Here is a 14,339-nt window from a genome sequence, read left to right as displayed (position 1 = left end):
TCTGAAATCTCTTGGAGAGAATCCTTTTACTTACCTTTTCTAGCTTCTAGGAACCACCTGCATTCCTTGGCTCCTGGCCCCTTTCTCCATCTTCAAAGCCAGCAGCATAGCATCTTCAAATCTCTCTGACTCTAACCATCTTCCATCTTTTAGGAACCCCTGTGACTAGAGTGGGCCCACCAAATCATCCAGGATAATACCCCTATTTAAAAGATCCTTAACTTAATCACAGCTGTAAAATCTCTTTTGCCATGTAAGATAAACTATTCACAGGTTCCAGGGATTAGAATACGGACATCTTTGGGGACCATTATTCTGCCAATGACACAAATCTAACAATAGATTATCTGCCATCAAAATATTCGGCCCTGCGTCCTTCATTTTTTCTAGTTCTAGGGTTTAGGATATTAGAATTGTGAACATAAGACAGAGGGAACAAAATCCTGATAATTAGAAGCTGCTACTTTGCAAAAGCAGAGAACATTTTCATGTAAATAAACTATTCATGAAACCATTATATTAAACATCTCACTATATGGAAGGCAATGCTTGACTCATTGTTGAAGACTAATAAGTGCTTAATTATCATTTTGACATTGATTAACCTTGTCAGTGTAACAGCTCAAAATGAAGCCGGAAATGAATAGTGTGTTTCAGACATGGGAAGGAGGAAGGAAGTTAGTTGAGCTTTCTGAAATTTACATGCTAGACACATGTCTCTGTGTAGAAGTAATCCAGTTAGTTCCAAATTGGAATTAAATTGCTTTGTATTCATTTTACTTGACTTGGAAAGTTTACAGATCCCATTACCATTACAATTGGGCATTTAGTAAGTGATGTGGTCTCTAGGAACAGTTTCCTAGAGCAGATTGGCATTTCAGGGTTTCTAAAGTGTGTCTGCACACTCTCTGTGTTCCTGTGTCATTCTTAGATAGCATACCGAAGTCAGAGCACTCAGCTAGACGTCTGTGATTGCCAAATCAAGTAGATATTTTAAGCTTCTTAAAAGTGGGGATCAGAAAAGGAATTACTTTACTTGTTTGTCAGCTTCCTTGGACTGTTAAACACAACTGTTTAAAAAGTTATGAGAAAATAAAAGCAGTGCTTAAATTAAGTCTAACGTTTGTGCAGGTACTGACTGCCCCACGTCCCTTTCCTCCCCCCCAGTGATGGGTGGTTTATTCAGTCTTTTCCTGAGATTGGGATTAAAAAAAACAAAAGTAGGGATCATGCCATCTACCTATTTTATAGCTCTTGGTAGATTAGGCATACAGTCAGTATACACGTAAATGATAATTGAAATGAATGTATAAAATTCACATTTTTCAGGAGTAGGTCCTAGCTCCAAATTGGCAACTAATGTATCTTCAAATGGCTAAAATAGAGGCATAAGAGATGACAATTTTGACTTGATTCTGAGTTCTTGGCATACGTGAATTTTTTTTAAGTATTTAAATTCTTTATTTTAATTCTGTAACAATGACATTTTGCTAAGGAAAAAAAATGTTTCCTCACACAGCAGATCTTAAAATAGGCTTTTGAGGAAAATATCTTATAATATATAGAAATTAAAAGGTAACAATAATGAGAGGGCTGGCATACATGATTAATTATGTCCAGACGGACATACTACTTTCCTCTTGGCTCCACTGGGAGCAGTCTCAAAATTCCTCAGACTTCTCACGGGAAAGGTGAACAGCCCCATCCTGATCTGATTGTCTGGACCACTGTCATCTGTTGCCCGGCTCTGCTGATGACAGTCCTATTCCTGGTCCCCCACTGCTGCTTCTGGTGATGCCACTTTGCAGCCAGTAGAGCTGCCTCCTTCCCCTGCACACCCTCCCCCCCAAGGTGGGCAGCACCCTACACGCCTCTGTAGCAGCCTCACTCTAAAGGGCAGGGAAAGAGAGGGAGGGGACGGAGTGAGCGCTGGACGGGACGTGGGATGGGAAGTGAAGAGTGAATGGCCAGGGGAATTACAAAAGAGGGACTGCCGGGGAAGGGATGCATCCTGAAGTTAGATGCAGGAAGTCAGAGGGGGAGGTAGCAAACATAGGAGAATCCTGGAGGGCCACGTCTACTGCAGCCGGTCTCGCCCTGTGGAATCACTCATCTGAATATGACCAATCATTTTTTAAAAGGTTTCAATCATACCTCCAGGGTGTCCGAGTTCGACATGAATATTTAACATTTTCAGGATTTTCTGTTATGAAAATAGTCATAAATCTCTTTTTCACTGTCAGTATTGAAAAAAAATTCCATCATTTTTCTGGTTCTAAATCCGCCTCCTCCTCTTATCCCTATTTGTTATAGGCTGATATTCTTATTTAGTACCAAATTTCTTTTAAGTTGTTTGTGAAGTTTTTCTTTTGAATCTGACTTTGGTGAAGGTTGCTTCTATTTCCTCTTGAGATTCTTATGCTTTTTTCACATCTTTATTCACTACATCATATTTTCTTTCTCATCATAACTGCTCTTCCTTGATCTCTTGGATTGTGTTTGTGTTTGGTTTGTTTCTTGTTTCCACATCGGTCTTTCTGTTTCTCAGCAAGTCCCATTTGGGTTTTTCTTGAAACAAGTGCTTTGAAGTAGAAAACCCCTCCTGGCTTCTCTCTTGGCCGTTCTAGTCTCTCAGCCCCACTGAGCACCAGGAGACCAGCCCTGCCAGGTTCCCCTGCCCCGGGCACATCCTGCTCGCACGTGCCTTGTCAGTTTTTACTGCTTTCATTGGCCTCCAGACACCACTGTCTCCCTGATCCCTTTGGAGACCAGTGAAGCTGGACACCAGGTTCAGGACCTTCTGCCCAGGAAGGATGAGGGAAGGATTTATTCCCTCACGAGGTGAAGAGGTTCCCTGAGGACCCTGCTAGACTCAGGGCCCACGTGTTGTCAGTTCAGGGAAAGGAGGAAATTGAAGAGCTGGGCCAGAGTCTAGGATGGAAGATGATCATGGAGTCCAGGAACTGGCCCTCTCAGGTCCAAAGGCTCACTAGATGGTCTGACAATTGACTGGCTTTGTCATCACTGTGCAGGGACCTTCTAGTCATGCCAGGTTTGGGCCACATTGTCAAGAAGACCTTCATTGCCAAGTGGAATTTGTTGCTAGGCAGAGTGCTATATGCTGGGGGCACGAATATGAATAAAGTGGGTTCCCAACCCTCAAGAATCTCCCACTTTAAGGGGGGAGGCAGAAAATCATTCAGCCAGTATTTACCAAGTGCCTGCTGTGTACCTGCCCTGTTTCAGTTGCTGGCACTATGTTAGGGCCAAACTCGCACACTCTTCTTGTTCTGCTGGAATTTACAGTCTAGTGGGGACAAAGACAGATAGCTAGCCTGAGAACTGAAGGATAAGTAGGAGTTTGTAAGTCAAGGGCATTGGGAAGGGAGAAATAATTAGAATACACTGTAATAAATGCCATTTAGAGGCCTAGTGGGAGGGCCTGGGAGCCTGCAACTTGGGTGACCAAGAGGCAATGTGTGTAAGAATTCAGCGTTTACAGTAGAACACTTTTGTGTTCTCTATTAAGGCAACTAATTTTCCTTTTCTGTTTGGAAAGGTGATATGCTTGATCTTTTGAAATGGAGAACCCACCCAGACAAGATCACAGGCTGTCTCTCTAAATTAAAAGACATCGATGGCTCAGAGATAGTAAAGGTATACGCTATTTTGTTATCCCTCTCTTAGAAATTCATGGGATAAAGAATATTTAGAGGGGAAGGACAGAGGATATTTTATTTATGCTTTTACTTCTTTATCCAACAGTTTCTGCAAGATACACTGGATACCTTGTTTGGAATTTTAGATGAAAATTCCCAAAAATATGGGTCTAAAGTGTTTGATTCTTTGGTGAGTTTAAATTCACTTTAATTATATCTTAATTTTGTCTCTTAATTTTGACTTTCCTAAGGCTGTTTATAAATGTGCACATAATAGCATGAGCTTACTTGAAAAGAAACCTTCCCCCTCCCCTCTACCAAAAAAAAAATCTTGGTTTGTGTTCAGTTTTATAAAGCTCCATTTTTAAATTTTTTTTTTTAGGTTCACATAATAAATTTGCTGCAAGATAGCAAATTTCATCATTTTAAACCTGTAATGGACACTTATATTGAGAGTCATTTTGCTGGGGCACTTGCATACAGGTAAGGCCCTTTATCTTGTAATTGGTGTAGAAGTAGTTTCTTTTGAGCTTTTTAAAGCAGAACCAACTATACAGGAAAATTTAAAAGGGAGTGTAGGAAGAAATGAAGCACAACCACTGAAGTGTCTCTTGAGACAGTTTCTTCTTTCTCACCCACCTTATTTTAATGGCTGGAACTTAGTTTGATTAAAAGGGGGAAAAAAAGAACTTCCTGAATTCTATTCCTGAAACCTAAAATATAAGGTATTTTCTTCTTGTCTCTATTTCACTTGATATTCTTTAGTCTAAAATATCTGGTTATTTCACTTTGGCTGTCAAGAGCCCCATTTAATCACCACACTCCTTGATGATTCTAGATGTCTTTAAGAAAGAAATATGATGGAAAAACAATCTTTGCCATCGTACCATTTTTTTTTTTTTTTTTTTTTTTTCTTTTTGCGGTATGCGGGCCTCTCACTGTTGTGGCCTCTCCCGTTGCGGAGCACAGGCTCCGGATGCGCAGGCCCAGCGGCCATGGCTCACGGGCCCAGCCGCTCCGCGGCATATGGGATCCTCCCAGACTGGGGCACGAACCCGTATCCCCTGCATCGGCAGGCGGACTCTCAACCACTGCGCCACCAGGGAGGCCCCATCGTACCATTTTAAAGTCATTTGTTCATTCATCTGTTAATATTTACTGAGTGCCTGCTGCATACCAGGCACTATGCTTTGTGCTGATCATATGAAGACCTGGTCCCTGGCTGCAAGCAGTTCAGCCATTGGACTCTACCCTTTGTTACCAGCTGCCATTTTAACTGCTGGTCCTTTCCTGTCAGCTCAGATTATGCAAGCAAGGCTGAAAGTACATGAATAATGACATGCTTTAGCTGGTTCCTGTTTCCACGTAGCCCAGGTGATAGTTGCCAGAAGATGACAATGTCCCTCTTTCTGTCCTATCGTGACATCTTCCCGGTTTGGGGCCTTGCTTAAATACAGCCCTGAAATGTACCCCAAAGTTCTATCTCCACATTACACTGTTGTCATTGCTATTCTGCCAAAGTTTTTACCTTATACTTTAAGCATCTATGGGTATGTACATGCACAATCATCTATTCCCAGAGGTGTGTTTAAAGAGCACGGAATCAGGGTTTTCCCCATCTACGTATTGTATAAAAGATAGTAGGTAATCAATTAAGCGTTTGATCCCATTCCTTTGGGTACTCTCCACCATGGCCTGGTAAGATTTACGCCTCTGACGTTTAAATGAACGGAGTCATTTTTGCAAGACTTGACCCTCTGCCAACATGAGTTTTTCAGAGGGTGAAATGTAACAACAGGGATAGTTTTGAAATGTTGGCCCGACTTTGCCCCTTGGCCTAACAATTTGGGCTCTGGTGTGAGGTGGTCACCACCTCCGACTGAGACTGTCATTGGAAGGTAGAGAACGAGGGTGTAATTTCTAAATTTCAGGTTGGCCAGGAAGGCAGCTAATAAGTCCTAATAAGACAAATAAGGCCCGTGGAATCGTCTTGAGCTGTGGGTGGCCAGGAACTCACCGACAGATCATCTTCAAAATAGCAACTCCCAGCAGCATCTACCTACTGGCACATCCATGGATTCTCTCCCGACAGAAAAGAGGAGCATTTTTTAAAATTGCTCTGTTTCCTAGAAACCAAGAACTGACCAGTGTTAACGGTCACACAACTGCAATCTTGAGAATTTGGGGGGGGTGGAGGTTAATTCAAATTTTGTTTCTTAAAACCATGAGACTTGGGTTTTCTGGAAATTACTAAGGCATACTTTGACGGTAAGCCTCATTCTTCCATAGGTCAGAGAATTGGCTTGATAACTCCATGGGGGTGTGCTTGGAAATGGGGAGGTATTTATTACCTTCATCCCTCCCCACACCCCCTTTTGCCTCCAGCCGAATATTTCATCCAACTGTTTACGTAGTCGCTGGGGAGGAAATCCCAATTAGCAGTTGTCCGAGACTGACCATGACAGTCATATTCAGGCACTCCCTTGGCCAGAGTCCTTTTCTCAGATATGTGTGTTCACCCATTGGAAGCACTGCCAGAAACAGCAGGGCCGATGGAATATGTCCAGATTGAAAGGAATCTCACTGGGAGGAAGTGTTGTTTCTCTCTTCAGCTTCAGAAAAGGGGTAGTGATGTTGATATGCAGACTTTGTAAAATTATTATGTTATGGCAGTTGGACAGAAAAATGTGAGAACTGTTGGGAAATGAAGGCTCCTCATGATAAACATAAGCATTTGATTTGTTGGCATTTAATTGAGAATGAGAGCAATTCTACCTTCTGCACGTCTCCTTGTATTTTAGAGATCTCATCAAAGTGCTCAAGTGGTATGTGGACAGGATCACAGAAGCGGAGAGACAAGAGCACATCCAGGAGGTGTTGAAGGTAATGACACGCTGTCAATAACAGATCACAGTCTAACAGTGCTGTTGCGTGGTGATGCCTAAACGAATTGGTTTCCTCTACACAGACAGTAATTGGTGATGATGTATTACTGACATTCCAATTCAAGGATCTTAATCAGTTTATGGCTACTCCAGAGCTCATGAAATTTGAAAGGGACTTTGCCAGGCTTGCCCACTGGAATCTGCCTGGCATTGAATCCTTACTCCTCTGGGCTCTGAACACTTGAAGTCTAGGATTGGCAGGAGGAAGGGTTGAAAAGAAGAGAAGACCGCAGATGGGCAGTTAAGCTTAGAAGTTCCTGGCTCTTGCTTCCACCACCCTGACAGAGACCATCTGAGGGCCATTTGTCTTAAGAGAGGATAATAGGATGGCTTAGCAGGGATCACAGTGAGGAAACCTGAGGTTTTACTGGGTCTCATGGTTTAACACTGCCCATATCTCTGGGCCCTACGTGCTCAGTATATATGGAGATGTTGATACCTTACCTGCGAACATGTTTATAAAGAATATAGATTCTTAAAAGGATTGTCCAGTAACATCTCTGGCAGTCTTTTGATTTCTATAATTGAGTATACCCTATTTGATGTCAGTAGATAAAAGTAAACAGGTGTACATTTTAAAAAACAAGCATTTTACTCATTATAAATTTGTCATTTTGGGCCAATTGAAGGTAAAATGCAAGTGGCAAGAGTACCTACCAGCAAAGCAAAATAATTTTTGAAAAACAGACCACTGTCTCTTTGTTGATTAAATTTAAAAAATCATCTGAGGATCAGAAACATTTAATGCTCATACCTCTCAAGAATTACATAGAATTTAAAAATTATCTATACGTCTTCTCTCATTAGGCATCAGAGAAAAATGGCTCTTTCCCTACGAGTAAATACTGTTCAAAAATCTCACGGGGCCTTAGTATTTAAGTCAATATTTTAAAAGTCTAATGTTGTGCTATGGTTTTTGTGCTGTGTCATCGTCAAATAAATACCTTTGGTTTCCTTTGAAACTAACGTTTTAAAACTTTTGTTTTAAGGCCCAAGAATATATTTTTAAGTATATCGTTCAGTCTCGAAGGCTGTTTTCCCTCGCCACCGGGGGCCAGAATGAAGAAGAATTTCGCCGCTGCATTCAGGAGCTCCTCATGTCAGTCCGTTTTTTTCTTTCACAAGAAAGCAAAGGGTCTGGAGCATTATCTCAATCACAGGTAATCTTTTTTTCGTCTCTGCTGAATAGAGGAAAAATGAGTCCAATTTATTTATTTTTACACAGCCGCATAAGTGAATATTTTCTCCATCAGCAATCTGTAGCTCCAGCTTATATTTGTAGCTTAACTGACTTTGAATAGACTTTTAAAAAGTCCCTCAGCTTCCGAACGCCAGCAGAGCAGAAGTTAGGTTGCCTTTCCTCGGACTGTTCTCGCTCTGAATGTAGAGCCTGTTGGTTTGCACCAACCTCCATTCCAGTTTCTAGAACACATACTGATAGAGACACCCTGTCACTGTCAGCCAAGGGGAAGGAATTTCGCTGTAGCCAATCTGCTGCAGTTGTTTTCCCCAGGCCTTTTGCTGCTTTTTTTTTTTAGTTCCCCGACCAGGGATGGAACCCGAGCCCCGGCAGTGAGAGCGCCGAGTCCTAACCACTGGACCACCAGAGAACTCCCTTGTGCTGCATTTTAATCTGTGGACTTGAGACTCATTATATTGGTCTCAGCTAAATTGCGTGTTGTTTTGTCTTATTTAACTTGACGCTAATTGTCCTGGGATTGATCTGCTATGACCAGTGCTGAGCGGTTGCTGCCAAATTCTATGACCAGGAGTAGCTCCCCACGTTTTGTTTAAGAACAGGATCTATACACTTTCCAAATAGCGTGGCCTTGAACATGTGCCAAGAGATAATTCTGAATATCTTTCTCTATACTTTCTTAATCCTTCTTGTACACGTTTAATTCTAATAACTTGGTTTAATAACTTGTCAGATGGAGAAGCAACCTCTTTACTACCATTCCCTGGAGACTTGAGACTTATAATCACTGAGAGTTGGGGTATAAAATGGGAGATTAGGAGACAAAACTAGATCCCTAAGAGTATTGTAATTTGGTGTCATTTGACATTTGGAAGGCGTCATATATAATGGCAAAACACTAGAAATGTACCCCCCCCCCAATAATAGAGCCATGGTTTTCTGACTGTTTGGGGGCTATTCTTGTTACTTTCTTCTTTGCAGAGGTGGACTCATCTTCCATCTGGTTAAGGATACAGGCTCTTTTAATGTCATTTTGGCTTCTCTTGTCAATGGTACAGTCACTGCACGTTAGGAAACTTGCCAGAAGCCTCAGTGTTAAGTTGCCCACTAACCAGACCCTACTTATCAGCCATTGATATTTGAAAAGGATACTCTAACAGGTTAACATATATTCCTTTAGATCAAAGTTCTCAGAAGTTCACTACTTTTACAAAAGCTATTGAAAAGTTGAGTTTTCATTTTGAGATTTTTCTGAAACAAAACAAAACAAAACAAGCCTTTATCAGTTACAGGGATAAAACTTACTTAATCCATAACTGAAAAATATTCTCTTACTCTTAAGAGTAACTTTAAGTCATGGTTTCTTAATGAGATGCCTTTGTAGGGACTCAAGAGATTTTTCTCTTCTTTAAAGTTGGAGAAATATTCTTTTACCTTAGTTGTGTTTCCACCAAACCCTAGCAGTCACCCTGAGATGATTTCGGCTGCTGAGGTACAACCACAATATAGAGCAGCCTCCTTTTCTTTGTTTAACATACTGAACTCCAACTGCTCTTGATTCTCTAAGTTCTACCCCTCCATCAAGATAGTAAAACAGGGCTTCCCTGTTGGTGCAGTGGTTGAGAGTCTGCCTGCCGATGCAGGGGACACGGGTTCGTGCCCTGGTCCGGGGAGATCCCACATGCCGCGGAGCGGCTGGGCCCGTGAGCCATGGCCACTGAGCCTGCGCGTCCGGAGCCTGTGCTCCGCAACGGGAGAGGCCACAACAGTGAGAGGCCTGGGTACCGCAAAAAAAAAAAAAAAAAAAGATAGTAAAACAACTTTAGCACCTTCAAAGAATCATATTTGATTCTTCTTTTTTGGCCCTTAGCTTTTTATCAAGAGATGATATATAAAATGTGTAATGGTTTCTAAATATCTTTGTAAACTCTACTGAAGTCATTCTCTATTATTTTATGCAGTTTCCTATACTTGTAAATTTTGAAATGATAATTTTATTTACTTTGATGCTAAGAGAAAATTTATACAAAATAATGAAGGGGTTAGTTTTCTTCATTAAGCAATGAGGACTTTGTTCCTTTATGTTTGGGGAGAATGCTAAACACCTCTTCCCATTCCAAGTCCCCCTTTGACCCCACACCTTCTTAGCTCTCTCTTCCAAGAAGGAAGGTGTCACTAATCTGATTGATCCAATAGTTAGGTTTCTGTTGCTGCATAACAAATGACCACCATGGCTTTAGATAACACCCATTTATTAGCTCAAGTTCTGTAGGTTGGAAGGCTTGGTCAGGTCTTGGTCCTACAGCCAAAATCAAGGTGTTGGCTTTGATGGCTTATCTGGAGGCTCTGGGGAGGAATTCACTTTCTAGATCTTTCAGGCTTTTGACAGGCATCAGTTTCCTTGTGAGTGAGATTCCCATTTCCATGCTGGCTGTCAGCCAAGGGTGGGAGGAGGAGCTGGGTGCTCTCAGCTCCTAGAGGCCACTTGCATTCCCTTGTGTGTGGCCCCTCCATCCTCGAAGCCAGGCACAGTTTGTCAAATCCTTCTCATGCTTCAAATCTCTGAGTTCCCCCACCACGAGCCAGAGAAAACTTCTGCATGGGAACAGCATCAGGGGACAAAGTTCATGGAGATCATTTTAGAACTCTGCCTACCATGTCCAGAGCCATGGTTATCCACTGGTCCTTAAAGATTCTTGCCTGAAAGACAGAAACCCAGTATCCTTGCTCCATTTTGCATTTTTTCCATGTGGGCTACAACTCAGAGCAAATGCCATCTCCTGGAGGTAGAATAGCAGTCCCAGCAATCCTTCAGTTTGGATCAATGGATGGCTCCTCTATAGATCTGGCCATCCTGGTACTAGCAGGTTCATTTAGTACTCCTGGCCTAAGCCCAGCCTGTTAATGACTCTGTCCTTAGGAGCCCTGCCCTGGGCAGGACTGAAGGCTAAGTCAGCTATATACAGTGGATCTTGGTTTCCCATTCCAGGGACAGGTCTCTACCTTGGAAACCCCAAGAAAAGAGGAATGGCAGAAGGAGTTGAGGCCCAAGACCCTGCCCCAAGTTCCTATTAATTACCTTTCTCTATTTGCCTTGGCTACCAAGAAGGTCAAAACAAAATCATGTTTTTATTTTTATTTTCAGTAAAAATCTTTAGCTTAGATACCTATTACAACTGTCTTTCTGCCCTCATCACAACGTCCTTGTTCCTTTATCCTTTTTAATAATTGTATCTTACACTGAAAGCACATTCAAATACCTTTTTGAAATAAAGAGGTATAAATAAAGAATTGATGGATAAATTAAGGGATTCCTGAGGAAAGTCAGCTTAGGTGACTTTAGTGACCAGAAAGCTGGGCTCATTTTATTTTAATTTTTTTAAATTTCATCTGTATGACTCAGCTCTTTGCAGAGTGAAATGAAGGCTATATAAATACAGTCTTTACCAGGGAATATCAGATTATTAATTTTAAGTACATTCAAGAAAATCTATTATTTTTAAGAGTCAAGGGGAAAACATAGCTGTTGACCCCAGCACCTTAAGTATTCTGATGGTTCTGGCATCAAAAACAGGTCTTGGCTCTTCTACAATTTCTGCTGCTGCTATACAGGTAAATACAAAACTCCATGAATTTGAATTTGATTCTGTGTTTGAATCATCAGCACTTGTAGACTTGACCTACCTTCCCCTGGTGTCAGATCTCAGTGGTAAACCCACCAACTCTTGAATCTCATATTACAAAATGTGCCTCTTCCTTCACCAAGTGTTTGAGGCTGATCGACTTTTCTTTCCACTGCCCTCCTTTTGTGGAATTTTAAAAGGCTGAGTTTGTTTTGATGTACAATCCTAATAACACAGTTTTTATTTATTTTTTTTAAGTTTTATTTTTTATTTTTTTCAGAGACAATCATTGCTTTATTTGACTATTCTGAATTCCTGGTACATCACAAATACAATGAATTTGTTTAAAAATTGATTATTCAATATTTTTTAAATATTTATAATATAAAGTGGGGTTAAGTGTATTTTATTTGTTTTCTTTACCTTTTAAAGATCTTTATTGGAGTATAATTGCTTTACATTGTTGTGTGAGTTGCTGCTGTATAACAAAGTAAATCAGCTATATGTATACATATATCCCCATATCCCCTCCCTCTTTCATCTCCCTCCCACCCTCCCTATCCCACCCCTCTAGGTGGTCACAAAGCACCAAGCTGATCTCACGGTGCTATGCGGCTGCTTCCCATTAGCTATCTGTTTTACATTTGGTAGTGTATATACGTCCATGCCACTCTCTCACTTCGTCCCAGCTTACCCTTCCCTCTCCCCATGTCCACAAGTCCATTCTCTACCTCTGCATCTTTATTCCTGTCCTGCCTCTAGGTTCTTCAGAACCATTTTTTTTCCTTTTAGATTCCATATACATGTGTTAGCATACAGTATTTGTTTTTCTCTTCCTGACTTACTTCACTCTATGACAGACTCTAGGTCCATCCACCTCACTACAAATAACTCAATTTCATTTATTTTTATGGCTGAGTAATATTCCATTGTATATATGTGCCACATCTTCTTTATCCATTCATCTGTCGATGGACACTTAGGTTGCTTCCATGTCCTGGCTATTGTAAATAGTGCTGAAATGAACATTGGGGTACATGACTCTTTGAATTATGGTTTTCTCAGGATATATGCCCAGGAGTGGGATTGCTGGGTCATATGGTAGCTCTATTTTTAGTTTTCTAAGGAACCTCCATACTGTTCTCTACAGTGGTTGTATCAATTTACATTCCCACCAACAGAGCAAGAGGGTTCCCTTTTCTCCACACCCTCTCCAGCATTTATTGTTGGTAGATTTTTTGATGGTGGCCATTCTGACTGGTGTAAGGTGATACCTCATTTTAGTTTTGATTTGCATTTCTCTAATGATTAGTGATGTTGAGCATCCTTTCATGTGTTTGTTGGCAGTCTGTATATCTTCTTTGGAGAAATGTCTGTTTAGGTCTTCTGCCCATTTATGGATTGGGTGTTTGTTTTTTTTGATATTGAGCTGCATGAGCTGCTTGTATATTTTGGAGGTTAATACTTTGTCAGCTGCTTCGTTTGCAAATATTTTCTCCCATTCTGAGGGTGGTCTTTTCGTCTTGTTTATGATTTCCATTGCTGTGCAAAAGCTTTTAAGTTTCATTAGGTCCCATTTGTTTATTTTTGTTTTTATTTCCATTTCTCTAGGAGGTGGGTCAAAAAGGATCTTGCTGTGATTTATGTCATAGAGTGTTCTGCCTATATTTTCCTCTAAGAATTTTATATATGGTGTCTGACCTTACATTTAGGTCTTTAATCCATTTTGAGTTTATTATTGTGTATGGTGTTAGGGAGTGTTCTAAGTTCATTCTTTTACATGTAGCTGTCCAGTTTTCCCAACACCACTTATTGAAGAGGCTGTCTTTTCTCCATTGTATATTCTTGCTTCCTTTATCAAAGATAAGGTGTCTATATGTGTGTGGGTGTATCTCTGGTCTTTCTGTCCTGTTCCATTGATCTATATTGCTGTTTTTGGGCAAGTACCATATGTCTTGATTACTGTAGCTTTGTAGTATAGTCTGAAGTCAGGGAGCCTGATTCCTCCAGCTCCGTTTTTCTTTCTCAAGATCGCTTTGGCTCTTCGGGGTCTTTTGTGTTTCCATACAAATTGTGAAGTTTTCTGTTCTAGTTCTGTGAAAAATGCCATTGGTAGTTTTACAGGTTTACATTGGATCTGTAGATTGCTTTGGGTAGTGTAGTCATTTTCACAGTGTTGATTCTTCCTATCCAAGAACATGGTATATCTCTCCATCTGTTGGTATCATCTTTAATTTCTTTCATCAGTGTCTTATAGTTTTCTGCATACAGGTCTTTTGTCTCCTTAGGTAGGTTTATTCCTAGGTATTTTATTCTTTTTGTTCCAGTGGCAAATGGGAGTGTTTCCTTAATTTCTCTTTCAGATTTTTCATCATTAGTGTATAGGAGTGCAAGAGATTGCTATGCATTTATATTGTATCCTGCTACTTTACCAAATTCATTGATTAGCCGTAGTAGTTTTCTGGTAGCATCTTTAGGATTCTCTGTGTATAGTATCATGTCATCTGCAAACAGTGACAGTTTTACGTCTTCTTTTCCGATTTGGATTCCTTTTATTTCTTTTCTTCTCTGATTGCTGTGGTTAAAACTTCCAAAAGTATGTTGAAGAATAGTGGTGAGAGTCGGCAACTTTGTCTTGTTCCTGATCTTAGTGGAAATGGTTTCAGTTTTTCACCATTGAGAATGATGTTGGCTGTGAGTTTGTCATATATGGCCTTTATTTTGTTGAGATAAGTTCCTTCCATGCCTACTTTCTGGATAGTTTTTATCATACATGGGTATTGAATTTTGTCAAAAGCTTTTTCTGCATCTATTGAGATGATCATATGGTTTTTATCCTTCAATTTAAAATGGTGTATCACGTTGGTTGATTTGCGTATATTGAAGAATCCTTGCATTCCTGGGATAAACCCCA

At 40.6% G+C, this 14,339-nt stretch overlaps 1 protein-coding gene across 2 annotated transcripts in view; it reads left to right on the top strand.

The window, feature by feature from the left end:
• DOCK4 (dedicator of cytokinesis 4) overlaps window positions 1-14,339 on the top strand; it is a 487,691-nt gene that overhangs the window by 344,481 nt on the left and 128,871 nt on the right. For both annotated transcript variants that reach the window (XM_081243754.1, XM_081243753.1), the window contains exons 18-22: window positions 3,560-3,657; window positions 3,766-3,849; window positions 4,042-4,142; window positions 6,461-6,542; window positions 7,594-7,764. In XM_081243754.1, coding sequence (XP_081099880.1) covers window positions 3,560-3,657; window positions 3,766-3,849; window positions 4,042-4,142; window positions 6,461-6,542; window positions 7,594-7,764 — 536 coding nt within the window. The remainder of the gene's footprint in view (window positions 1-3,559; window positions 3,658-3,765; window positions 3,850-4,041; window positions 4,143-6,460; window positions 6,543-7,593; window positions 7,765-14,339) is intronic.

This window comes from Mesoplodon bidens (genome assembly GCF_964165515.1).
Source record: "Mesoplodon bidens genome assembly, chromosome: 9".
NCBI classification, from domain to species: domain Eukaryota; kingdom Metazoa; phylum Chordata; class Mammalia; order Artiodactyla; family Ziphiidae; genus Mesoplodon; species Mesoplodon bidens.
Note: the sequence above shows the minus strand (reverse complement) of the source record. Positions and strands in the feature narration are given on the sequence as shown.